Source organism: Anolis carolinensis, chromosome 4, assembly GCF_035594765.1.
Source record: "Anolis carolinensis isolate JA03-04 chromosome 4, rAnoCar3.1.pri, whole genome shotgun sequence".
Lineage (NCBI taxonomy): Eukaryota > Metazoa > Chordata > Lepidosauria > Squamata > Dactyloidae > Anolis > Anolis carolinensis.
This window is the reverse complement of record NC_085844.1, coordinates 5,191,667-5,219,584: the sequence shown is the minus strand read 5'-3', so window position 1 is coordinate 5,219,584 and position 27,918 is coordinate 5,191,667. Positions and strand designations below refer to the sequence as shown.

Here is a 27,918-nt window from a genome sequence, read left to right as displayed (position 1 = left end):
GTAGCTAGAGAGCATTTCTTTCCTGTGCTCTCTCTTGAAGCTCAAAATCCCAACTGACAATCTCAGCCATCTGCCAGCAAACAGATACATTGTTTTAGGTGTGGCTTTGCCTCTGCAAAGCTGAGCTCTTTTGCAGAGTTCCCTTGCAAACAACTTTTGCAAGGATTTCTTTACACACACACACATACAGCAATTTGGCTCAATAGTCCTCACAACCTCTGATAAAACAATCCCCTCGTCTTCAGCTGAACTGCAACAAGATTTTCCTACCTTTCGGGAGTTGAAGTGACATGAACACGATGATTCCCACTCTTTTCCTCTTCTTCATGGACACACATTTCAGGATTTTCCTGGAGGAATGGCACAAACCCCAAGATGTGTTTGTGTTCTTTCCTTGCCATTGCATAGCAGACGATTCTTCCAAGCAGCCAGTTGCCTAAGGGAAGCACAACATTAAAAATATAAAGCTAGTAAATGTTGCTTTTGGGGGATCACAATGCCCAGAATGCCCAATACATCATGATATTTGGGTGCTAAATTCGTAAATACAGTAATTACTACATAGCATTACTGTGTATTGAACTACAGTAGAGTCTCACTTATCCAACGTTCTGGATTATCCAACGCATTTTTGTAGTCAATGTTTTCAATACATCATGATATTTGGGTGCTAAATTCGTAAATACAGTAATTACTACATAGCATTACTGCGTATTGAACTACTTTTTCTGTCAAGTTTGTTGTATAACATGATGTTTTGGTGCTTAATTTGTAAAATAATAACCTAATTTGATGTTTAATAGGCTTTTCCTTAATCCCTCCTTATTATCCAAGATATTCGCTTATCCAACATTCTGCCGGCCCGTTTATGTTGGATAAGTGAGACTCTACTGTAAATGTTGTTTTTAGGGGATCACAATGCCCAGTATCCCTGCTAAGGCAATGCATGGAAATTTAGAGTTGTAACACAACTTCAGAAGAGTGTGCACATGTTAGTTTCCACTTTTTACACTTAGGTAAATATCTCACAAAAATACAACTTTTCTAGACTCTCCAGTTTGATCTGGTGAAAGTTGACCATAAAGTCATGTTGAAAAAACCAAACAGTCCTTAGAGAGATGTTAAAAAGGTTAAAAATAGTACAGTAGAGTCTCACTCATCCAACGTTCTGGATTATCCAACGCATTTTTGTAGGCAATGTTTTTAATACATCGTGATATTTTGGTGCTAAATTCATAAATACAGTAATGACTACATAGCATTACTATGTATTGAACTACTTTTTCTGTCAAATTTGTTGTATAACATGATGTTTTGGTGCTTAATTTGTAAAATCATAACCTAATTTGATGTTTAATAGGCTTTTCCTTAATGCCTCCTTATTATCCAACATATTCGCTTATCCAAGGTTCTGCCGGCCCGTTTATGTTGGATAAGTGAGACTCTACTGTAAATGTATTATTTGTGGTTTCCCCCTAACCCAAGCAAACATGGAGGCCTGACTTGCAATGGTTTGCAAAGACACTGTGATGTATGTGTTAATTAAGTGCATGAAGCCGATTGGCTGAGCCTGAAGAGACCTGGGAATTTGATATGATACTTTTTCTGTCCTGCTGCCAGATGACCAGTTTAAACCGGTTTTGTTTAGTGAGTGTGTATCCGCTGACCAGTTAGAGTACTGCCTGGAGAAGATGGCTCTGTACTCAGCGAGGCCTTGCTATTTCTGAGGCCTTGTTTGCTGTTGGAAAAGAAGATGAAGAACCAGGGCTGTGTTCCTCACTGAAGCAGATTAATTGACCGAGAAATGACTGCTGATTTCTGTGAGCAATCAGAGGGACTACTGTAAATACAATCTTCTATGTATATAAAAGAGTGATGGAATCCTGGCGACCGCCAAAACAGCAAAACTAAACACCCCGCAACCTCGAAAATTGACAACACAACCCATCATCCATGCCTCTAGGTTGATATAACAAAAAGAAAAGAAAAATAAAGTCCTAATTAGAGGGAGAGGAATAATTGTTTTTATCCAATTGCTGCCAGTTAGAAGGCCAAGCTCCGCCCACTTGGTCTCCTAGCAACCCAATCACCCAGGGGACAGGCAGCGTTAGGCCTCACTTAGGCCTCTTCCACACTGCCTATAAAATACAAATTATCAGATTTTAATTGGATTAGATGGCAGTGTAGACTCAAGGCCCTTCCACACAGCTATATAACCCATTTATAATCTTATATTATCTGCTTTAACTGGATTATCTGGACTCCACACCTTTACCCTTTACCTTAACTACCACCAATTCCTCCATACTTTATTTCCCATACCACCAGACTTCGCCACAGCAACGCGTGGCCGGGCACAGCTAGTGTTCTTGAAATCAGTAAACAACAGTGAATTGCATACTCACCTGCAACCGCCAGCACCAAGAAGATGGTGAGGGCATTAAATCCTAAGGAAACAGTGTGGTTGAGCTCCAAGAGGGCGTTGGCCACAACGAGGACCAGGAGCATGATGCGCGGGAGGCCCGGGATCTGCAGGAAAGTCATGACCAAAGCGGCCAGGAGGAAATAGCAGCCGTGGAAGAGGCAGGTGTAGATGGAGCTCAGGCTGAAGCCTGGAAGACAGAGGAGGTCCAACAAGGAGTTTCACCTTTCACAACAGCTTTTGCACACTTTGCATTTTTATATGCAGCACCCATAGAAACATAGACGTAGATGAGACCCCCAGGGCCATCCAGTCCAACCCCCTTCTTCCTGCCAGGCAGGAAAACACAATCCAAGCCTTCTAGACCAGGGGTCCCCAAAGTTTTTAAACAGGGGGCCAATTCACGGTCCCTCAGACCGTTGGAGGGCCGAACTATAGTGTTTTTTTTAAACTATGAACAAATTCCTATGCACACTGCACATATCTTATTATGAAGTAAAAAAAACAAACAAAAAGGGAACAAATACAGCCTCAATGTTAATCATCATCATCATCATCATTATCATCATCATCATCATCATCATCATCAAAATAATAAAGAGGGTTGGAAGAGACCCCTTGGGCCATCTAGTCCAAACCCCTTTTGCTTTTGTGCAACAAAACATAATCAAAGCACCCCTGACAGTCACTCAATAATAATAATAATAATAATAATGGGATCTGCGCACATCATCCGAAAATACATGACACAGTCCTAGACACATGGGAAGTGTTCGACTTGTGATTTTGTGATACGAAATCCAACATATCTATCTTGTTTGCTGTGTCATAATATAATAATAATAATAATAATAATAATAATAATAATAATAATAATACATCACACAGTCCTAGACACTTGGGAAGTGTTCGACTTGTGATTTTGTGATACGAAATCCAACATATCTATCTTGTTTGCTGTGTCATAATATAATAATAATAATAATAATAATAATAATAATAATAATAATAATACATCACACAGTCCTAGACACTTGGGAAGTGTTCGACTTGTGATTTTGTGATACGAAATCCAACATATCTATCTTGTTTGCTGTGTCATAATATAATAATAATAATAATAATAATAATAATAATAATAATAATAATAATAATACATCACACAGTCCTAGACACTTGGGAAGGGTTCGACTTGTGATTTTGTGATACGAAATCCAACATATCTATCTTGTTTGCTGTGTCATAATATAATAATAATAATAATAATAATAATAATAATAATAATAATAATAATAATACATCACACAGTCCTAGACACTTGGGAAGGGTTCGACTTGTGATTTTGTGATACGAAATCCAACATATCTATCTTGTTTGCTGTGTCATAATATAATAATAATAATAATAATAATAATAATAATAATAATAATAATAATAATAATACATCACACAGTCCTAGACACTTGGGAAGTGTTCGACTTGTGATTTTGTGATACGAAATCCAACATATCTATCTTGTTTGCTGTGTCATAATATAATAATAATAATAATAATAATAATAATAATAATAATAATAATAATAATAATACATCACACAGTCCTAGACACTTGGGAAGTGTTCGACTTGTGATTTTGTGATACGAAATCCAACATATCTATCTTGTTTGCTGTGTCATACAATGATAGTAATAATGATAGTCGAGGAAGGAGTGCACGGCGGCAGCGGCGGGAAAGGAGTGCGCAGGGCAAGCGAGGAGGCAGGGAAGGTGAGTGGCTTTCTCGCCTCGCTCGCCCCGCGCACTCCTTCCTCGACAGCGGCGGCGGGAAAGGAGTGTGCGGGGCGAGCGAGGCGAGAAAGGCACTCAACTTCCCTGCCTCCTCGCTCGCCCTGCATGCTCCTTCCTCGGCGGCAGTGGCAGCAGAAAAGGTGCATGTGGGGCGAGAGAGAAGGGAAAGGGCTTTTCCTCTTTCTCCTTGCCACACACACCTTAATTGGCAGAGGAGGAGGGAGCTACCGCCCCGCGGGCCGGATAAATAGCTCCAACGGGCCGCATGTGGCCCGCGGGCCGTAGTTTGGGGACCCCTGCTCTAGACAGATGACCAGACAACCACTGTTTAAAAACTTCACTGTGAATAGCTCTGACCATCGCAACTTTTCCTAAAGTTTAAGTGAAATCTCTTCTGCAATTTGAATCCATGCCTCCATTGTATCCTGGTCTCTGGAGCAGCAGAAAATAAGCTTTCCCACGCCTCAATGTTGTTGCAGATTGTAGATGATAAAACTCTTACGTGTGCCCGTGAGCCCAGAGCCACCCTGCAGAACAATGATTTACTACTCAGGGTTGCAGAACAAATAATATAGGAACTTTACTAATTTTAAGAGGTCAAAGCTTACAGAAGTCCACAGTCATGAACAGTCCTTTCTCAGTCCACAAATCTGCTTCAGGGAAGAATACAATCCTAGTTCTTCTCCCTCTTTATCCAGTAGCAAACAGACCTTGAAAATAGCAAGGCCTCTCTGAGTAAACAGCCATCTTCTCCAGCAGTTACTCAGCCAGCACACACACACACACTGAACAAAACTTGTTCAAAATGGTTCTTTAGCAGCAAAACAGAAACAGTTTCAAATCAAACTCCCAGGTCTTTGCAGGCTCAGCCAATCGCTTCATGCACTTCATTTTCCAGTTAACACACACACACCTACAGCACAGTGTCTTTGCAAATCATGACAAATGTGACATCCTTTCAAACAGTGAACACAGTGGCTCTCATATCCCCTCTCCACTTTCCCATCTCCAAGCTAAACATCTGACAACGAAAACCGGGGACTACAACCACCATGATTCTATAGCATTGAGGCATAGACATTAAAGTGGTGTCAAACTGAATTAACTCTGCAGTGCTTTGAGGTCTGTTGGAAACTAGGCGAGTGGGGTTTATATATACCTGTAGAAGGTCCAGGGTGGGAGAAAGAACTCTTGTCTGTTTGAAGCAGGTGTGAATGTTGCCTTTGGCCAGCTTGATTAGCACTGCATAGCCTTGCAGCTTCAAGGCCTGGCCACTTCCTGCCTAGTGGAATCCTTTGTTGGGAGGTGTTAGCCGGCACTGATTGTTTCCTGTCCAGAATGCCCATTTTCTGAGTGTTACTCTTTAATAATAATAATCTGTATTTTTACCCTCTCCCAAATCCCCATCTCCCAAAAGGGACCCAGGGCGGCATACAGAACATTCGTAATGTAACAGTACACACTGTGCAATAAATACAAATACATCAATACCAAAGGTAAAAACATAATGTATACCATCAATACATAAAACAATGACACAATAAAATAAACATCGATAACTGTCTACCTAGCAGTTCGAAACCAAAATGTGAGTAGATAAATAGGTACCGCTTAAAAGTGAGGAGGTATTAAAGCACCCATAAGGAAATGTCAGGAAAATGCCAGTGATTCGATCAAGGAGGAAGTTTATGAATAAAGTTATTCGTCAGGGAGATGGAGCGACATCATCATCACTGAGCATAAGCCTCCAAGATGCCGAAGATGGGAAAAAGCCGACATATACCTCTATCTATGTACAACTGTTTGTCTTGTCAATGTATAAAGGGCACTGAATTTTTGATGTACAGTATATGTGTGTTCTGTGATCCGCCCTGAGTCAACTTTGGGATGAGAAGGATGGAATATACTGTAAATAAATGTAAATAAATAAATAAGAGGCAACAAATATTCTATTTAGTCTTTCCATTAAATAGCCATTTTTACATATAGTAAATACTGAGGAAGAAGGACCTAGCACACAATGGAACAATGGATTTAAGAGAGATTCCATCTGAATATTAGGAAAAAAACTTCCTAATGGCCAGAGGTGTTTCAACAGTGGAACAAACTGCTTGGGAGTCCTATTGATGAAGGTGTATTGGGAAAATATAATACTTGTATTGGAAACTATATATTGAATGTAATCATGTTAAGAAATAGAAATAGGAAAAATGTAATCTCAAGCAGAATTGTGTGCCTATAGCCCAAAAGTACATTCTGCCCCAGCAAATAGATCTCTCCCCATAGCAAAGACTAAAGTTCACTTAAAGAGGCCTCAAACATGCAGAAACATCTGTCAAGTGTCAACAAGAATAGATAAGCTAATGGACAAAAGACAAATTAAGGCTTTTGGGATGTCAAGATAAGACCTGGCGCCCGTGTAGGAGTGCTAATGGCTCCCTAAAAGCTAAGATAGGGGGGAACTCCTTAATTAATGAGAACCCCTGAGAGCCTAGATAGGAAATTCCAGAGATAACGCCTAATGGAGGGTCAGAGGTCTTGAAGTAGTCTATATTTTAGGAAAATGCAAAGGTAGCTTTTTAGTTAAGTGCCGAGTAAGACTTTTTTGACACTAATTGGTGATGGATAATACCTATGTGACGTAGATAGAGGAAGGCCAAAACAGTATATAAGGATCTGTGTTTCTTTGTCTTGTACCCTTTTTTCCTGGAGACAGGAGGGTCTCTATTGCTTATTCTCTCTGGCCACTGAGAATAAACGTCATTTTTTCTACAGCCACCAGAACTCTTTTTGTCTCATTGCCTCAAACCTTTGTCTGCCATTTCACTATGGAATTCCCTTCTCTGGATGGGTTTCTGTTGGGAGTGTTTGGATTGTGTCTGGGTGAAGGAGGTCAGACTGGATGTCCTTTAGGGATCCCTTCCTGCTCTAGGGTTCTTTGAAATGCAGACCCCGCAGCGTCACCTGCCCAGTGGATGAACCTCTGGATGTGCCGCAGCTGCCCTTCCACGTTGCTCTGCATGCGCTCCATGGTGAACAGCACCAGCCCCAGGCTCTCGTTCATCTTTTGCAGCTTCCCCATCAATTCCTCGTAATACAGGCCGGTCTGGTTCTGGTAGGCGGCAAACAAACCCAAGTTGCTCTCTGGTGGGAGAGGAAGGGGTGACGTTATGAAAAAAAGGCACGGTAAAGAAGCATCAAGAAGGAATTAAGAGAAAGGGGTTTGGATGCAAACCTATTTTGGCGTAAACCTCTTGGGCTCGCTTCTGCACCTGGCTCAGGTCCCTCAGGATGGCTCTGTGGCCCTCTTGCAGGTCGGCATCCTGGCTGCTCAGGTGAGTGCTGACGTTTTCTGTAGAATAAGGAATGCATCACAATTATTATATGATGCAAAACAATTTTTGTTCCTGGGTTGTAAATGTCAAAATTTTGTACTGTTTTTATACTCTGTTTTATGATGCCATTGTCACTATGTTTTGTTTTACTTTGTTATTGTATAAGCATTTTATTGGACGTTGTCGTGTCTCTTGTATGTATTTTATGTTGTTTTATTGTAATTATCTGAGCTTGGCCCTGTGTTAGCCGCTCCAAGTCTCTTCGGGGAGATGGAGGCGGGATATAAAAATAAAATTGAATATCTCATCGAGTTTCAATCAATTCAGCATAGTTTGTGGTAGTGACAAACACAAAGTTTCTGGGCTATAACTTTTGGGCCATCGCTTGGGAATGCTTGGATGGTGACCTCCCACATTGGCCAAATTTATTTATTTATTTATTTACAGTATTTATATTCCGCCCTTTCTTCTCACCCCGAAGGGGACTCAGGGCGGATCACAATGTACACATACATGGCAAACATTCAATGCCATTATTAGATATACGACACACACAGAGACACAGAGGCTATTTAACATTTCCCAGCTTCTGGCTTCATGAGGGTATGCTCGATTCTGGCCACAGAGGAAGCTGTGACGCCGAGTCCTTGATGGAGTACTTTCTCATTTTCTGGCACGCACACTGCTGGACATTTTTATGGTGACGTAAATTACAGTAGAGTCTCACTTATCCAACATAAACAGGCCAGCAGAATGTTGGATAAGCAAATATGTTGGATAATAAAGAGGAATTAAGGAAAAGCCTATTAAAAATCAAATTAGACTATGATTTTACAAATTAAGCACCAAAACATCATGTTATACAACAAATTTGACATAAAAAGTAGTTCATTACACATTAATGCTATGTAGTAATTACTGTATTTACGAATTTAGCACCAAAATATCACAATACATTAGAGTCTCACTTATCCAAGCCTCGCTTATCCAAGTTTCTGGATTATCCAATGCATTTTTGTAGTCAATGTTTTCAATGCATTGTGATATTTTGGTACTAAATTCGTAAATACAATAATTACTACATAGCATTACTGCGAAATGAACTACTTTTTCTGTCAAATTTATTGTTAAACATGATGTTTTGTTGCTTAATTTGTAAAATCATAACCTATTTTGATGTTTAATAGGCTTTTTCTTAATCTCTCCTTATTATCCAACATATTCGCTTACCCAACGTTTTGCCGGTCTGTTTATGTTGGATAAGTGAGACTCTACTGTAGTTCAATACGCAGTAATGTTATGTTGTAATTACTGTATTTACTAATTTAGCACCAAAATATCACAATATATTGAAAACATAGACTACAAAAATGCGTTAGCTAATCCAGAACGTTGGAGAAGCGAGTGTCGGATAAGTGAGACTCTACTGTAGTTAAATTAGCCTCCCCTAAATTTCCTTCTTGACAGATGCAACTGTCTTTCGGGTTGCTTAGGTAAACAACGAGCTGGGCTATTTAATGGTTGGGCACTCAATCCGACCTGGGCTTCGAACTCATGACTCTCGTTCAGTAGTGATTTATTGCAGCTGGCTACCAACCATCTGCACCACAGCCTGGCCCCGGCCCCAAATGGGGTTGGGTTGGATGGCCTTTGGAGTCTCTGAATTCTATGGCAAACGAGATTCGAGATCCACACAAAGGCCCCAAGAATGGCCCTCTCCTTAGCTGCCCGTGGCCGTCTTTCGCCCTCACCCATTCTCCTTGTGATGCCCTCGATGAGCTGGGCCACCTGCTGCTGCCCGCTGGCAATCAGGGCCTTCTCCTGGGCCAGCTGGGCCAGGTTGCGCTGGATGGACTCCTCCATATGTTCCTGGCTGCCTTGGAAGGCCTCTTGCTGGGCCAGGAGCCGCTCTTGACCGCCCACCACTCGCTGCAGGGACTCCGAGGTCAGCGCTCGCAGCTCCTCCTGGCCACTCTGTTACGGGGAAGACACAGAAAGGGAAGAGTCATGCCTATTGGACATCACCCACCCTGTTTCTCCGAAAATAAGACAGTGTCTTATATTAATTTTTGCTCCCAAAGATGCGCTAGGTCTTATTTTCAGGGGATGTCTTATTTTTCTACAAAGAAGAATTCACATTTATGGTTGAATTTTTAAAAAATGAAAATGTATCATCTACTGTACAGTAGTTGTCATCACAAACCAGCATAACCAAACCGTGAATCCTTTCAAGAATTTCTGTATTATATTTTATTGCTATACTGTTTTTAAATTTCTATTTTAAGTTTCTGTTCGTATGTAAATGTATGTTGTCGTTGGGCTTGTCCCTGTGTAAGCTGCCCTGAGTTCCTTCTGGGTATACAAGAATAATGTTATTATTATATTATTATTGTTATTATTTCTTGTTACTGCCTTTATTTCCACGTACAACAATCTATGGTATGTACATTTACCAATCCTGCATGCTTCCAAACAAAAACTTTACTAGGTCTTACTTTTGGAAGAGACCTTATATTTAGCAATTCAGCAAAACCTCTACTACGTCTTATTTTCTGGAGATGTATTATTTTCAGGGAAACAGGGTATTGGAAACAACTGCACCCAGACTCTTGGCAGGTATCTCTTTGGAAATAAATGGCAATCATAACCTTATTGAAAAGGAAAACTGCTGTCATATTCTTTTGTCAAATGTGAATCTCCATGAACATGTGGAGATCACCTTTTGAAAACCACTCATCAAGAAAAGCATGACCTTGTTAGAAGTCAAGTAATATCCATAACAATTCATGTAATGGCACACAGGTAACTCATTTGTTAAACTGAAGAACCATGTCTTTGACCTGCTAAGGATAAAGACATGCTACTACAAAAATGTATTTGGTTAGCAGAGGATGGTTGTTTCTTTGCAGTTGAAGTTGCCCAAAAGATGTACACTCCCTTTCAACTTCTTAGTTAAAATATGCACTCAGAGACAAAAATGAATATCTCATTTTGGGGCCGGGCTGTGGCGCAGCTGGCTAGTAACCAGCTGCAATAAATCACTACTGACCGAGAGGTCATGAGTTCGAAGCCCGGGTCAGGTTAAGCTCCCAACCATTAAATAGCCTGGCTTGCTGTTGACCTATGCAGCCCCAAAAGACAGTTGCATCTGTCAAGTAGGGAAATTTAGGTACGCTTTATGCGGGAGGCTAATTTAACTAATTTACAACACCATAAAACTGCCAGCAAAACACGAGGAAAGGAATGAGGAAGTACAGCCACTAGTGGACAGTGAAGCAACAGCTTCCCCTGTGGCCGGAATTGTGAAGCTGGAAAAATGTTAAAATGCCTCTGTGTCTGTCTATACTGTATGTTGTTTGTCTGTTGGCATTGAATGTTTGCCATATATGTGTTCATTGTAATCCGCCCTGAGTCCCCTTCGGGGTGAGAAAGAAGGGCGGAATATAAATACTGTAAATAAATAAATAAATAAAAATAAAGTCATCTTTGAGAAATGACATATCTTGTTTACTCACAAACATCTTGTATTAATCCACCATACCGGTACATTTCTTATTGAAGTTCAGTTACAGATAGGATGTAGGTTTCTCTCTGTATTGAGTACACTGGATATCATTCTTATTCAATAGTTCATAGTCTTTAGTATAGTTGTACTCACTGAAGTCCATAAGTCATACTTCTCTACTGAAGTCCTAACAGCAACAAGCATCCACCTCTACTGAGATCTGATGCAAACATGCATCCACCTCCACTGAGGAGTAAAGCAGACACACGTCCACCTCCACTGTGGAAGATAGCAGATACGTCCACCTCCACTGAGGTGGTAAAACAGGCTGAATACAAAATGGAGTCCTGAGTCTGAACATGCCCAGTACAATCACATGTCTATAACATCTGCTTTCATTGAAGACCAAACACATACATGCATCCACCACCACTGAGGTCTGCTGCAAGAGATAACAAAATGGAGGCCTGCGCCTGCACATGCTCAGTACAACCACATGTCTATAACGTCTCCCACACCAAAGAGGTACAGTCAAACTGGCAAATCTATTGCGCCAAATTGCTATGTGTGGGTGTGTGTGCAAAGAAATCCTTGCAAAGTTGCAGAGGCAAGCCACGCCTCAAACAATGTATCGGTTTGCTGGCAGATGGCTGGGTTTGTCAGTTGGGAATCTGGGCTTGCAGGGAGAGCACAGAAAAGACAGGCTCTCTAGCTACGGTCAAGTAGCACTTTAAATATGCCATGCTGGTATATTGAATGCTGATTGATTAGTTATTGATCCTATGCAACTACAAGGACATTGTACGATTGCTGAACTGTTTATCTAACTTCAACTCAACAAGTAAGGTTTCTTTTGTTCTTTCAATTCCTCTGCCTGGTGTGAGTCTTTTGCACATGGTGTTAACTGGACGCTGCTGGATTCCGCTATTCTCGCTAACAAAATCAACATACACATATAATACAGGTTAGCAAATATTAACAAATAAATAGTGAAAGGCTTGGGACTTTGCTATTTCCAATAATGCCATGTGTCTAAACCAGGCATGGGCAAACTTTGGCCCTTCTACCGGCTGTTGGGAATTGTGGGAGTTGAAGTCCAAAACATCTGGAGCGAGGGCTGAAGTTTGCCCATGTCTGAACAGCCAAGCATTTCTGGCAGTTTTACAAGGCACAATTCTAAAATGTTATAGGGATTTCTGCGACTCTTACACAGACCTTGAGGATCTCCATGGCTTCCAGCTGTCCGGCCGCAGTGGAGACCAGGGCATTGACCGTGTGCTCCGCCCGGAGCTTGAACTGCATTTGCCGGGTGGCGTAGCAGACGGCACGTGCACGGTTGCTCACGATGTGGTAAGCGTTCCAGGTGTCGGGATCCATCTCCGCAGTGCATTCGGCCAGAGTCTGTGGGAGGGAAGGGAATGGCCATTTTTATGGAATGTGAGAGTTCATAGAATCCTAGTTGGAGCCATCCAATCCAACCCTATTCTGCCAGGCAGAGAGACACACAATCCAGTTCTCTTCTCCAAACTAAATACACTCGGCTTCCTAAACCATTTGTTGTGGTTCAGTCTGATGATGAAGGGGGATTTGGGTTTTCACAGTCTGATACTGCAAATATTAGACAGTCTGAGCAGCAGGAAACTCTGAAAAGGTCGCAGGCAGGAAGCCAAAATGAGCTAGCAGGCCGAGATGAGATAACAGAGGCTTCGGATCAACGTGACCCTTCACAGATCTCAGAACGGGAGGAGGGCAGGGAATGTCAACAACAGCCAGGTGGTTCCAAAAGTGATAAAGAGGAAGTCTAATTAGACAGACAGGCAAGGCTGCTTCTGAGAATCAGACTCCCTAGACGTTCGCTAAGGATTGCTGCCAAAAGGCTGGGAATTCAAGGTCAAAGGAATGCCTTCAGTAAATCCAATTATACAGAGAGGCAAGGCTGCGTCTGAGAACCAGACTCCCTAGACCAGGGGTCCCCAAACTAAGGCCCGGGGGCCGGATGCGGCCCTCCAAGGTCATTTACCTGGCCCCCGACCTCAGTTTTATAATATAATATTTTTATATCAGTTTTAATAATATAATATATTGTAAATACATATAATATTGATAATAATCTTATGTTATACAATATAATACTAATAGTAATACCATATAATAATATTAATTGTATGTTATATATTACATATTATATAATAGTATAGTGGTATAGTTCAATATAGTAATATATCATGCTAATATTGTGTTATGCTAATAATATAATATATTGTATGTACATACAGCTGCTCTGAGTCCCCTTCGGGGTGAGAAGGGTGGGATATAAATGTAGTAAATAAATGCAGTAAATAAATAATTAATTTTAGACTTAGGCTCAGCCAAAGTCTGAAATGACTTGAAGGCACACAACAACAACAACAACAGTCCTAATTAACTTGACTATTTCATTGGCCAGAAGCAGGCCCACACTTTCCATTGAAATCGTAATAGGTTTATGTTGGTTAAAATTGTTTTCATTTTTAAATATTGTATTGTTCTTTCGTTGTTGTTGTTGTTGTTGCACTACAAATAAGACATGTGCAGTATGCATAGGAATTTGTTTTGTTTTTTTTTTTCAAATAATAATTCGGCCCCTCCACAGTCTGAAAAATTGTGGACCGGCCCTCTGCTTAAAAAGTTTGGGGACCCCTGCCCTAGACCAGGGGTCCCCAAACTTTTTAAACAGGGGGCCGGTTCACGATCCTTCGGACCGTTGGAGGGCCAGACTATAGTTGGCCACCGAGAAATAATAATAATAATAATAATAGTAATAATAAATCCAGCATATCTATCTTGTTTGCTGTGTCATACAATAAAATAACAACAACAACAACAACAACAACAATGAGACCCTTTGGGCCATTAAGTCCAATCCCCTTCTGCCTTTGTGCATCGAAAGCACAAGCAAAGCACCTCTGACAGATGGCCACCCAGCCTCAATGTTAATAATAATAATAATAATAATAATAATAATAATAATAAGGGTTGGAGGAGACCCCTTGGGCCATTAAGTCCAACCTCCTTTTGCCTTTGTGCACCAAAAGCACAAACAAAGCACCCCTGACAGATAGCCACCCAGCCTCAATGTTAATAATAATAATAATAATAATAATAATAATAATAATAATAATAATAAAGAGGGTTGGAGGAGACCCCTTGGGCCATTGAGTCCAATCCCCTTCTGCCTTTGTGCATCAAAAGCACTAGCAAAAGCCACCCAGCCTCAATGTTAATAATAATAATAATAATAATAATAATAATAATAATAATAATGTGATTTTGTGATATGAAATCCAGTATATCTATCTTATTTGCTGTGTCATAAAATATAACAACAACAACAACAAGGGTTTTAGTCTAACCCCCTTCTGCCCTTGTGCCATGGGGGCCGGATAAATGGCTTCGATGGGCCGCATCCGGCCCCCGGGCCTTAGTTTGGGGACCCCTGCCCTAGACGTTCGCTAAGGATTGCTGCCAAAAGCCTGGGAACCCAAGGTCAAAGAAATGCCTTCATGTCTTGTAAGAATGGGTAAATAAGGGAAAAATGTGGGGACACATTTCAGATCAAGCAACTTTGCTTTCAGAGCAAGATCTCCTGCTTAGTTCCTGTTTTGAAGCCTCACGTCCTCATCCAGGTTTTGCCTATGTATTTAGGGAAAGTATTCTTGTCTTCATGTTCCTGTTTGCATCATGTACTTTGGATCCTGCTTTGAAGATCATGCACCTGTTTTGAGCTTTGTCATTTAAGGATTTACTTACTGTTTTTGGGACATTGAATTCTATTTGGTTTTTTACATTTCCTTATTGCTTTTTGCCTTACTTTTTCCTAACTTTTTATCAATAAACTGTTTATATCAAGTCTGTCTCAGTGGTGTGTGTTGAGAGTAAGGTGGACCCTCACTGAGATGCAACACCATCCGTCATATGGCTTCATGGCTTCCAGAAGTTTGACCTTGTTGGTGGCCCTTCTCTGGACATTTTCCATCTTGTCCACATCCTTCTCGAATTGTGTTGCCCAGAACTGAAAAGCGTTATCCCAAGTCAAAGCCGAAGAGAGTGACATCCCTTGATCAAGACATTATCCTATCAATGCAGCCTATAACTGCATATAACCTTGCATGCCCTCAGATCTGTGGTTCTCAACCTGTGGGTCCCCAGATGTTTTGGCCTTCAACTCCCAAAATCCTATCAGCTGGTAAACTGGCTGGGATTTCTGGGAGTTGTAGGCCACAACACCTGGGGACCCACAGGTTGAGAACCACTGCTTTAGATAGTGCCCGAATCGGGGTGACTTACCATATCTGGGGTGCAGAGGTAGGTCCTTCGTCCTTCAACCCCTGCCTGACAGTTGAACAGGGAGACCCCCAGCTTGGCCAGCTCCTCTTCAGTCAGGTCTGTGCAAGACGAACGAAGCTGGGCTATGACCTTGCCAAGAGGAAAGCCAAAAATACATATTAAGGTAGAGTATCCCTTTGTTGGAATCCTCCAAAATTATCCACTTGGATGACTGAGATAAAGTCACTTTTTATTCTTGGATTCAAACAATCCCTCAGCCAGGAACTTGCTGCCGGGGGAACTTGTCTGAAAAAAATACATTCTCCAAACATTTCATAAGACAGCAGAGTGGAAAACTCTGGGATATAACAATAAGAATTGCATTAAGGTTGGTAGATAAAAGATTATTATTATTTTAAACATAACAAGATGAGTCCACAGTAGACACTCTGCTGGCTGTTGTATTGGATCACACGTTGGACACTTTCCAAGTGTCTAGGACTATGTTATGTATCGGCGAATAATGCGTGCAGATCCCAGTAAGGTGGCCTTCTGTAGCTGGCAGGTGGTAATTTTGTCAGCACCAATTGTGTTTAAGTGCAAGCCAAGGTCTATTATTATTATTATTATTATTAGTAGTAGTAGTAGTAGTAGTAATAGTATAATGACCTCGGAATGGCTTTAGACCACAATTTTTGGATGGCATGATTTTTAACTGTTATAATGTTTAACTTTTTATGTTTTAAATTTTAAGTATTTAATATTTTAAGCTTTAATTTAATATGTGTTTTGGGGCATCGAATTGTGCCATGTGTAAGCCGCCTTGAGTCCCCTTCGGGGTGAGAAAGGTGTTAGTGTTTTGTTGATATGTGGTGAAATGTTTAATCTATTGTTGCTGTGGAAGTGTGTATTTCGTTCCGGCAAGCATTCCAGCAGTCAAGAGGTTAATTACAGCGAGCCCTGATTGATTGCTAGAAGGGCAAAGGACAAAGACTTCTGTTTGAGCTATGTGACAGGAAGATATGTCACAGGCTGTGGAATGCAAGGGAGGTGCTTCAGTGTACTGATAACAGACTAGGAGAGAGATGGCAAAGCTCCGTGTTTGATCTTGCGAAGACAAGATGTGTCCAGATAGCTTTGGTAATTAGCACTGTAAATATTAATGTAAATAAAGTTTTCAGTGTTGCTGGAATTCAGCAGATAAAATCAACAAAGTTGTAGTTCTTGGTCGGTGCCACTTTTGCCGTTTGCTAAGTGGTCTGACGGGTGAGCAGAGGTGAGACCTGACTCATCAATCAGTCAGGGTCGCCGGTTCCCTGACAAAAGGCGGGGTATAAATGGGGCAAATAAATAAATAATTATTATGATAGGAAGGAAAGTTGAGCAAAGGAAGACAGATGCTTTTCAGCTGTGGTGTTGGAGGAAAATTCAGAGAATGCCTTGTGTTGGGGATTGTGGATGATAGGTAGAAGCTCTTACGTGTGCCCATGAACCCAGAGTCACCCTGCAGAATGATGCACCGCTCAGCTTAGCAGAACAAATAACACAGGAACCTTTACCAAGTTCAAAAGATCAACAGAACAATGGTATTTACAACAGTCCCTCTGATTGCTTACAGTAATCAGCAGTCATGAGCAGTCCTTTCTTAGTCCATAAATAAGCTTCAGTGAAGATCAACAGAAAACAAGGCCTCAGAAATAGTCAGGCCTCTCTCACTACAGAGCCATCTTCTTTCCAGCCAGTACTCAGTAGACTTACACACACAGAGAGAGAAACCTGTTCAGACCAGTTCTCCAGCAGCATGACAGCAACAGTTGCAAACCGATTCCCAGGTCCTTGCGAACTCAGCCAATCAGCTTCATGCATTTGATTTTCCAGTTAACACACATATAGAATCTCTGCAAAACATGACACCTTGGACAACAGGAAGATCCAACCAGTCCATCCTCTAGGAAATAATGTTCAACTGCTCACTGGAGGGAAGGATATGAAGTAATGTTTGCTATTTTATCCTTATATGTTAATAGTTAAAAAATTATATTTGTGCGTGGTTTTGTTATTGATGTGTTTTATGTTGTTATTGTATTGTTGTATTTACCTGGGCTCGACCCCATATAAGCCGCCCTGAGTCCCTTCGGGGAGGCAGGGTATAAAAATAAAAATATTATTAATATTATTATTCTTACTATTAGAAACACAACAAGATGAGTCCACAGCAGACACTCTGCTGGCTGTTGAATTGGATCACACGTCGGATACTTCCCAAGTGTCTAGGACTGTGTGATGTATTATTATTATTATTATTATTATTATTATTATTATTATTATTATTAGAAACACAACAAGATGAGTCCATAGCAGACACTCTGCTGGCTGTTGAATTGGATCACACGTCGGATACTTCCCAAGTGTCTAGGACTGTCTGATGTATTATTATTATTATTATTATTATTATTATTATTATTATTATTATTATTATTATTATCTTTATTGTATGACACAGCAAACAAGATAGATATGCTGGATTTCGTTTCACAAAATCACAAGTCGAACACTTCCCAAGTGTCTAGGACTGTGTGATTTATTATTATTATTATTATTATTATTATTATTATTATTATTATTATTATTATTATTATTAGAAACACAACAAGATGAGTCCATAGCAGACACTCTGCTGGCTGTTGAATTGGATCACATGTCAGACACTTCCCAAGTGTCTAGGACTATGTGATGTATTATTATTGTTGTTGTTGTTGTTGTTAGAAACACAACAAGATGAGTCCACAGCAGACACTCTGCTGGCTGTTGAATTGGATCACACATCGGACACTTCCCAAGTGTCTAGGACTATGTGATGTATTATTATTATTATTATTATTATTATTACTACTACTACTACTACTACTACTACTTTGGCTACGTCATGAGAAGACAAAAAAGCTTAGAGAAGAGAATGATGCTGGGAAAAATGGAAGGAAAAAGGAAGATGGGCCAACCAAGGGCAAGATGGATGGATGGTATCCTTGAAGGCTTGAGCTTGAAGGATCTGGGGATGGACAAGGACAACATGATAGACAGGCTTTTAGAAATGAACACTTTTAAAGAAAGATCTGTAAGAACTGCTCAGTGGACCCTCAGCATCCAATGGGGTTTGGTTCCAAGATTTCCTGTAGATACCAGAATCCACAGATGCTCAAATTTCATTATAAATGACTCTAAGTAACACATTAAGCTAGTGTAGAAGTTTTGGAGAAAAGAGAAGGTGGAGAAGACGGACCTTGTGGTGGCAGGAATCCAAGGGCGAAAGATGCAACCGCTGGGCCTCTGCCAGGAACCTCTCGTCGGCGGTGGTCATCTCGAAAGCAACATGTTGGAGACTTCTCAGGTCTGGAGCAGGATCTGGGTCCGGAGCAGGGGTTGGTTTGGGACTTCGAGAGAGCCAGCCAAAAAACCCAAGGCAAGGGCCAATGAGTAGAAACAAGTAAAATGGGAGGAGGAAAGTCTGGTGGTCCCAGGTTGGCATCTTTCAAGGATAACCTGCAAGAGAGAAACAGCCAGGTTAAGGAGAGAAATAGCACGCTGACGAGCTGGAATTTGAGACAGAGATCACTGGGTGCGTCTACACTGCAGAATGAATGCAGTTTGACACCACTTTAATGGCTATGGTTCAATGCTATGGGATCATGGGAGTTACGGCATTGCAAGTCTTCAGTCTTCTCTGCCAAAGAGCTGGTGCAAGGCCAAACTACAGTAGAGTCTCGCTTATCCAACGTTCTGGATTATCCAATGCAGTCTGCCTTTTTGTAGTCAATGTTTTTGTAGTCAATGTTTGCAATACATTGCAATGTTTTGGTGCTAAATTCATAAATACAGTACTGTATATACTCAAGTATAAGCCTAGTTTTTCAGCCTTTTTTTTAAGACTGAAAAAGCCCTCCTTGGCTTATACTCGAGGGTCCTGGTTGGCTTATATTTGGGTCAGCTTATATTCGAGAATATATGGTACATTTATTATTTTTCTCTATTATTCTTGGTATTATTACATTTATTATTTTTCTCTATTATTGTTGCTACTATTACATTTATTTTACTCTATTATTATTATTATTATTATTATTATTATTACAATTATTATTTCACTCTGATCTTATTATTATTATTATTGCATTTATTATTTTACTCTATTTATTATTACTTGTATTATTTTTCTATATTTATTATTATTATTACATGTATTATTTTACTCTATTATTATTAAGAGGATACATAAGCACATTTACATTGAAGAAGAAGAGAATAATGATTTGATCAGAGTTGGACAGTCTTATCTTAAACTTGAGCTTTATGTAAATATTCAAAAACATTTAACCTACTGATGCCTCAATTAATGTAATTTTATTGGTATCTATTTTTATTTCTGAAATTTACCACCCTCTGCTTATACTGGAGTCAATGTTTTCCCAGGTTTTTTTGTGGTAAAATTAGGTGTCTCAGCTTATGTTCGGGTCGGCTTATACTCAAGTATACACGGTAATTACTACATAACGTTACCATGTATTGAACTGCTTTTTCTGTCCATTTGTTGTAAAACATGATGTTTTGGTGCTTAATTTGTAAAATCATAATGTAACTTGATGTTTAATAGGCTTTTCAATAATCCCTCCTTATTATCCAACATTTTCGCTTATCCAACGTTCTGCCGGCCCGTTTATGTTGGATAAGCGAGACTCTACTGTACATTGAATCTACTGAGTAGAGCCTGCTAATATCATCATCACCATCAACAACAACACTGTATGTATGATGTCATGTACCAATAGTCTCGCTTATCTAACATAAATGGGTCAGCAGAACATTGGATAAGCGAAAATGTTGGATAATAAGGAGGGATTAAGGAAAACCCTATTAAACGTCAAATTGCATTACATTTTTTTCAAATTAATAGATATCTTGCAGTGTGGAGTAAAAGTCATATAACTTTTAATTTATGGTTGAATTCAATTATGTACATAAATGAATTTAAAAATTAAATTTAACAAACAAAAATGCAAAACAAGTATTTTCTTTTAAAAAGTGCCAAAATTCTTTTAAAAAAGAAAAAAATGGGAAGGGGGTAATAAATATATACAATAATAAATATAATACTATATATATATATATATACACACACACACATATATAGTATATAGACTAATGATCCTCATAATATTAATCCATAATTGCCTTATTAATTATTGTCAACATCCAAAAATATTTAAAAAAAGAAAAAAAATGGGAAGGGAGTAACATATATAATAAATATAATAATTTTTATATATACACACACACATACAGTATATAGACTAATGATCCTCATAATATTAATCCATAATTGCCTTATTAATTATTGTCAACATCCAAAAATATTTAAAAAAAGAAAAAAAATGGGAAGGGAGTAACATATATAATAAATATAATAATTTTTATATATACACACACACATACAGTATATAGACTAATGATCCTCATAATATTAATCCATAATTGCCTTATTAATTATTGTCAACATCCAAAAATATTTTAAAAAAGAAAAAAATGGGAAGGGAGTAACATATATAATAAATATAATAATTTTTATATATACACACACATATACAGTATATAGACTAATGATCCTCATAATATTAATCCATAATTGCCTTATTAATTATTGTCAACATCCAAAAATATTTTAAAAAAGAAAAAAAATGGGAAGGGAGTAACATATATAATAAATATAATAATTTTTATATATACACACACATATACAGTATATAGACTAATGATCCTCATAATATTAATCCATAATTGCCTTATAAATTATTGTCAACATCCAAAAATTATTTTAAAAAAGAAAAAAAATGGGGAGTAACATATATAATAACAAATATTATATATATATATATATATATATAGGATATAGACTAATGATCCCCACAATATTAATCCATAATTGATTTATTAATTATTGTCAACATTAAAAAAAAATTTAACGGGAAGGGAGTAACATATATAATATATATATATATATATATATATATATATATATATAGGATATAGACTAATGAGCCCCATAATATTAATCCATAATTGTCTTATTAATTATTGTCAACATCCAAAAATTATTTTTAAAAAGAAAAAATTGGAGTAACATATATAATAATAAATATTAATTATATATACTGTATATATACACATATATACACAGTTTATAGACTAATGATCCCATAATATTAATCCATAATTTCCTTATTAATTATTGTCAACATAGAAAAAGCATGTAAAGATGGTACTATTTTATTCCCTACCTACCCGTCCCGCAATTCCTTTTTCCAAACTCCCACAAACCCGCATTTCAAAGTTTCGCGGGAAAAACAGCTGAGGCTCCTTTCATTAAAAAAAAAACCGCTGTGACGTCACGCCGCGCTCAGCCAATCCGCAAGCAGAAGCTGCTCCTCTTTGATTTCCCCGAACGTTCTAACCTTCATCAAACAACCGACCAATCAAAGGGAAGCAGGCTCCGGGGGCAGAAAAAGAATGAATGAAACGCGCGGCCAATAGGCGGTGAAAGAGGTGGAGCGCCAGCCAATGAGCACACGCCTCCTCCGTTCTGAGACAGGAAGAAGGATTTGGATTGGCTATCCGGCTCATGCAAGGGGGCGTGGCCTGGGGTGGAGTTAAAACATGAAAGGCATATAGACAGAAGACCACCAGGAGGTCAAGAAGGCAAGTGGGCTTTTCTTGGGAAGAAGATGGATCAGCTGCGAGTGGGCTTCATTGGTGCGGGAAAGATGGCCAATGCAGTGGCCCAGGCCATCTTGCTGGCAGGTATGAGCAGGCAGGGCTAATTGCAGGGTGGGGTACTAATTAGTGTTAATTATTCTAATTATTATTATTTTTTGCAGTTTTCAAAATGGTTGACTGAAACTATTACTTGTTGTAGGAATTACTTGATTAATTCTGTTTTGATTAGGTGATATTTATTACTTTATTATATTTTAATTAATTATTTTGTTAACTTAATTAATGATTGAGTATTCTGGGATTCAAATTGTCACTTGCATTGCTTTTAGTGTTGCGAGCTTCTTTGAGTGTCATTATTAGAAAAAAAGATATTATATAGAGAGAGATAATAACTATTACTTGTTTTAGGAATTCTATATTTAATTCTGTTTTGATTAGGTGATATTTATTAATTGCTATATTATTATTATAATTATTATATTTTAAATTACAGTAGAGTCTCGCTTATCCAACGTAAACGGGCCGGCAGAACGTTGGATAAGCGAATATGTTGGATAATAAGGTGAGATTAAGGAACAGCCTATTAAACATCAAATTAGGTTATGATTTTACAAATTAAGCCCCAAAACATCATGTTATACAATAAATTTTACAGAAAAAGTAGTTCAATACACAGTAATGCTATGTAGTAATTACTGTATTTACGAATTTAGCACCAAAATATCAAAATGTATTGAAAACATTAACTACAAAAATGCATTGGATAATCCAAAACGTTGGATAAGCGAGTGTTGGATAAGTGAGACTCTACTGTATTATGTTAACTTAATCAATGATTGCATATTGTGGGATTTAAATTGTCACTCGCATTGCTTTTAGTGTTGTGAGCTTCTTTGAGAGTCATTATTAGAAAAAAAAGGATCTTATTATATTATATACAGAGAGAGCCGGCGTTGTCCATAGACACCTCCAAGGTCATGTGGCCGGCATGACTGCATGGAGCACCGTATATAATATTATATAATATTATAGTATTATAATGTTATATATTATTATATATTATCAATTGAATTGTTTTTAGTGTTGCAAGCTGCTTTGAGGGTCATAATTAGGAAAAAAGATTATTATTATTATTATATATAATACTATGTGTTGCCAGCATGAGAAATTCTGGGATTGGTAATCAGACTTTACCAAGCACAATGGAGGTAAAGTCTGATTGCCAATCCCAGAACTCCCCATGCCGGCATCTGCAGTCCATTACACACCCACACACGCACACACATATAGTATTATATATTATAATAATAATAATCTTTTTTTCCTAATTATGACCCCCAAAGCAGCTTGCAACACTAAAAACAATTCAATTGATAATATATAATATTATATGTAATATTATATATTATATAATATTATATATGGCGCTCCATGCAGTCATGCCAGCCACTGCACTTTTGCAAGGCCAAGTGGCCAGCTACTGGTCAAAGGACATTTAGTATAATGCCAAGTTTTTAAAAACTTCGTTTGTTTTTCTAAATACATTATAACTGTACCCTCGGTTCACTTCTGACACAATAAATAAAATAATAGGTGCATGTACAACAGGCATAGGCCAACTTGGGCCCTCCAGGTGTTTTGGATGTTAGAAATTGTGGGAGTTGCAGTCCAAATCACCTGGAGGTCCCAAGTTTGCCCATGCCTGATCTACACTGTGGAATTAATGCAGATTGATACCACTTTGACTGCCATGGGAACTGGTCATTTTGCAAACTGTCATTGCCAGTAAGTCTCACAACCTTGGCCTTGCAAGAGTGCAGTGCTGCAAAAGAGAGACCTTTGTTCCGCTCCAGCGAGGCCGTGCTAGTTTAAACAAATGAATGGTTATGAAGCGGAAACTCTAGGAAGTCCCCCAAGCTAAGCTATTCCTTAAGAGATTTTTTTATATACCTTTTATAACTGCTTTGGGTCTTTTTTGTGGAGAGAAAAAGTGGGACATAAATGAACATAATGATAATTATAATATTAATAGGAAAACAAATACTACTTAATAATATTAATAGTAATACCTTGCACCCCAGAAGCACAAGGTATGTGTGATATACTGTCATAACACTCTGACTTTAGATGCACTTATATTGTTGTTGTTGTTGTTATTATTATTATTATGATTATTATTATTACAGTAGAGTCTCACTTATCCAACATTCTGGATCAGGGGTCCTCAAACTTTTTAAGCAGAGGGCCGGTCCACTATCTTTCAGATTGTTGAGGGGCCGAATTATCATTTGAAAAAAAAAAAAACCGAACAAATTCCTATGCATACTGCACATGTCTTATTTGTAGTGCAACAACAACAACAACGAAAGAACAATACAATATTTAAAAATGAAAACAATTTTAACCAACATAAACCTATCAGGATTTCAATGGAAAGTGTGGGCCTGCTACTGGCCAATGAGATAGTCAAGTTAATTAGGATTGTTGTTGTTGTGTGCCTTCATGTCATTTCAGACTTTGACCGAGCCTAAGTCTAAAATTAATTACTTATTTACTACATTTATATCCTATCCTTCTCACCCAGAAGGGGACTCAGAGCAGCTGTATGTACATACAATACATTATATTATTAGCATAGCACAATATTAGCATTATATATTAATATATTGAACTATACCACTATACTATTATATCAGGGGTCCCCAAACTAAGGCCCGGGGGCCGGATGCGGCCCTCCAAGGTCATTTACCTGGCCCCCGCCCTCAGTTTTATAATATAATATTTTTATATCAGTTTTAATAATATAATATATTGTATATACATATAATATTGATAATAATCTTATGTTATACAATATAATACTAATAGTAATACCATATAATAATATTAATTATATGTTATATATTACATATTATATAATAGTATAGTGGTATAGTTCAATATAGTAATATATAATGCTAATATTGTGTTATGCTAATAATATAATATATTTTATGTACATACAGCTGCTCTGAGTCCCCTTCAGGGTGAGAAGGGTGGGATATAAATGTAGTAAATAAATGCAGTAAATAAATAATTAATTTTAGACTTGGGCTCAGCCAAAGTCTGACATGACTTAAAGGCACACAACAACAACAACAATCCTAATTAACTTGACTATCTCATTGGCCAGTAGCAGGCCCACACATTCCATTGAAATCCTAATAGGTTTATGTTGGTTAAAATTGTTTTCATTTTTAAATATTGTATTCTTTCGTCGTTGTTGTTGCACTACAAGTAAGACATGTGCAGTATGCATAGGAATTTGTTTGTATTTTTTTTCAAATGATAATTCGGCCCCTCAACAGTCTGAAGGATTGTGGACCGGCCCTCTGCTTAAAAAGTTTGGGGACCCCTGTATTATATAATATGTAATATATAACATATAATTAATATTATTATATGGTATTATTATTAGTATTATATTGTATAACATAATATTATTATCAATATTATATGTATATACAATATATTATATTATTAAAACTGATATAAAATATTATATTATAAAACTGAGGGCGGTGGCCAGGTAAATGACCTTGGGGGGCCGCATCCGGCCCCCGGGCCTTAGTTTGGGGACCCCTGCTCTGGATTATCCAACGCAGTTTGCTTTTTAGTATTTAATGTTTTTGTAGTCAATGTTTCCAATACATTGCGATGTTTTGGTGTCGAATTCATAAATACAATAATTACTACATAACATTACCGTGCATTAACTGCTCTACTGTATAATATTAATAGGAAGATTAATACTGTATTACTTAATAATATTAATAGTAATACCTTGCATCCCAGAAGCACAAGGTATATGTAGTATACTGTCATAACACCAAAGGGGAAAGATGTAAAAGATGTAAAAACACTCCTCAAAAGCAAAAGGCCCCTTTTCTTTGAAGAGGGCAAGGAAAAAGAGCACGAAAGTTGGATCTTTAAACTGCAAAAGAACTATTTATTGCGTGGCCATAGCAATGTGACAAATACATGCAATCAAAGGATTTGTCCAAATTTCCAAAATGGTTGCAAGGGTTTTTATCACCTTCACAGAAATTAGCAAGCATATCCTCATTGGCTTACAAAGATCATTTACCCCATTTATCTAATGTTGTTTACGTCACAAGCATCTTGACCATCATGCAATCCCATTGGTTTTCTATGCTGCAACAACATGTGTTTTTTAGACAATGGTGCTTTCATGTTACTGACCCTGACTTGTTGCAAGTATATGCTCGAAATCGTATGGGAACCGGTTCTGACTTGATGTATTGTTATTATTTGAAAGTAACTTCTTTTCTCTGGAACAACTCTTTTCCCAAACATCAGCATTTTCTCTCAAGTGCAGGCCTTCCTCAAACATAGGCCTTTTGCAACTTAGGTCAATCAAAACATGTGGGACTTATAGTCATTACAAGTATCTTTGAAAATCCTTTTTAAACCTACGTCCCTCTCAACACTCTGATCTTAGATGCACTTATTATTATTTTTATTATTTTATTATATTATATTATATTATTATTTTATTATGACACAGCAAACAAGATAGATATGCTGGATTTTATATCACAAAATCACAAATCGAACACTTCCCAAGTGTCTAGGACTGTGTGATGTATTTTCGGATGATGCGTGCAGATCCCAGCAGGGTGGCCTTTTGCAGTTGGCAGATCATAATTTTGTCAATGTCTATTGTTTCCAAATGCCGGCTGAGATCTTTTGGCACGGCACCCAATGTGCCCATCACCACCGGGACCACCTGTACTGGTTTCTGTCAGAGTCTTTGAAGTTCAATCTTAAGGTCCTGATAGCGGCTGAGTTTTTCCTGTTGTTTTTCATCAATGCGACTGTCACCTGGGATGGCGACATCAATGATCCAAACCTTTTTTCTTTTCCACAACTGTGATGTCTGGTGTGTTGTGTTCCAGAACTTTGTCAGTCTGGATTTGGAAGTCCCAAAGTATCTTTGCGTGCTCGTTTTCCAATACTTTTGCAGGTTTGTGATCCCACCAGTTCTTTGCTGCTGGGAGGTGGTACTTGAGGCATAAGTTCCAATGAATCATTTGGACCACATAGTTGTGCCTCTGTTTGTAGTCTGTCTGTGCAATTTTCTTACAGCAGCTGAGGACATGATTGATGGTTTCATTGGTTTCCTTGCACAGTCTGCATTTTGGGTCATCAGCTGATTTTTCGATCTTGGCCTTAATTGCCTTTGTTCTGATGGCTTGCTCCTGGGCTGCAAGGATCAGGCCTTCTGTCTCCTTCTTCAGGGTCCCATTCGTGAGCCAGAGCCAGGTCTTCTCCTTATCAGCTTTTCCTTCAATTTTGTCAAGGAACTTTCCATGCAATGTTTTGTTGTGCCAACTGTCAGCTCTAGTTTGTAGTGTGGTTTTCTTGTACTGGTTTTTTGTCTGCTGTGCTTTGAGGAGTTTCTGATTTTTGACTTCAATCACAGCAGGTTCTTCACTTTGCTTGACATCTTCTGCCAGGGCATGTTCTTCTTCTTTGACTGCTTGTTTTACTTTTAAGAGTCCTCTGCCCCCTGATCTTCTAGGCAGATATAGCCGGTCAACATCACTGCGAGGGTGCAGGGAATGATGAATGGTCATGAGTTTTCTTGTTTTTCTGTCCAAATTGTCCAGTTCCACCTGTGTCCAGTTTATCATGCCAGCAGTATATCTTATGACAGGTATGGCCTAGGTGTTTATGGCTTTGATGGTGTTGCCTCCATTGAGCTTGCTTTTGAGAATTTTTATATTATTATTATTA

At 38.4% G+C, this 27,918-nt stretch overlaps 2 protein-coding genes across 6 annotated transcripts in view; one reads left to right on the top strand and one right to left on the bottom strand.

Annotated features, from left to right (window-relative positions):
- Positions 1–21,809, bottom strand: part of LOC103280807 (protein brambleberry) — a 36,092-nt gene extending 14,283 nt beyond the window's left edge. The window contains exons 1-9 of one of the 2 annotated variants that reach the window (XM_062979932.1): positions 21,684–21,809; positions 18,635–18,894; positions 15,376–15,504; positions 12,265–12,450; positions 9,296–9,518; positions 7,445–7,561; positions 7,174–7,353; positions 2,406–2,612; positions 271–436 (exon numbers count right to left, since the gene is read on the bottom strand). In XM_062979932.1, coding sequence (XP_062836002.1) covers positions 271–436; positions 2,406–2,612; positions 7,174–7,353; positions 7,445–7,561; positions 9,296–9,518; positions 12,265–12,450; positions 15,376–15,504; positions 18,635–18,880 — 1,454 coding nt within the window. In that variant the 5' untranslated portion in view covers positions 18,881–18,894; positions 21,684–21,809. The remainder of the gene's footprint in view (positions 1–270; positions 437–2,405; positions 2,613–7,173; positions 7,354–7,444; positions 7,562–9,295; positions 9,519–12,264; positions 12,451–15,375; positions 15,505–18,634; positions 18,895–21,683) is intronic. The other variant, XM_008120916.3, reaches the window with a different exon arrangement.
- Positions 21,810–22,037: 228 nt separating this feature from the next.
- The window catches only part of pycr3 (pyrroline-5-carboxylate reductase 3), a 31,715-nt gene continuing 25,834 nt past the window's right edge, over positions 22,038–27,918 (top strand). Inside the window, exon 1 of one of the 4 annotated variants that reach the window (XM_008120909.3) lies at positions 22,038–22,203. In XM_008120909.3, coding sequence (XP_008119116.1) covers positions 22,128–22,203 — 76 coding nt within the window. In that variant the 5' untranslated portion in view covers positions 22,038–22,127. Of the gene's footprint in view, positions 22,204–27,636; positions 27,839–27,918 lie in introns of those variants that run through there. The other 3 variants (XM_003227659.4, XM_062979930.1, XM_062979929.1) reach the window with 3 other exon arrangements.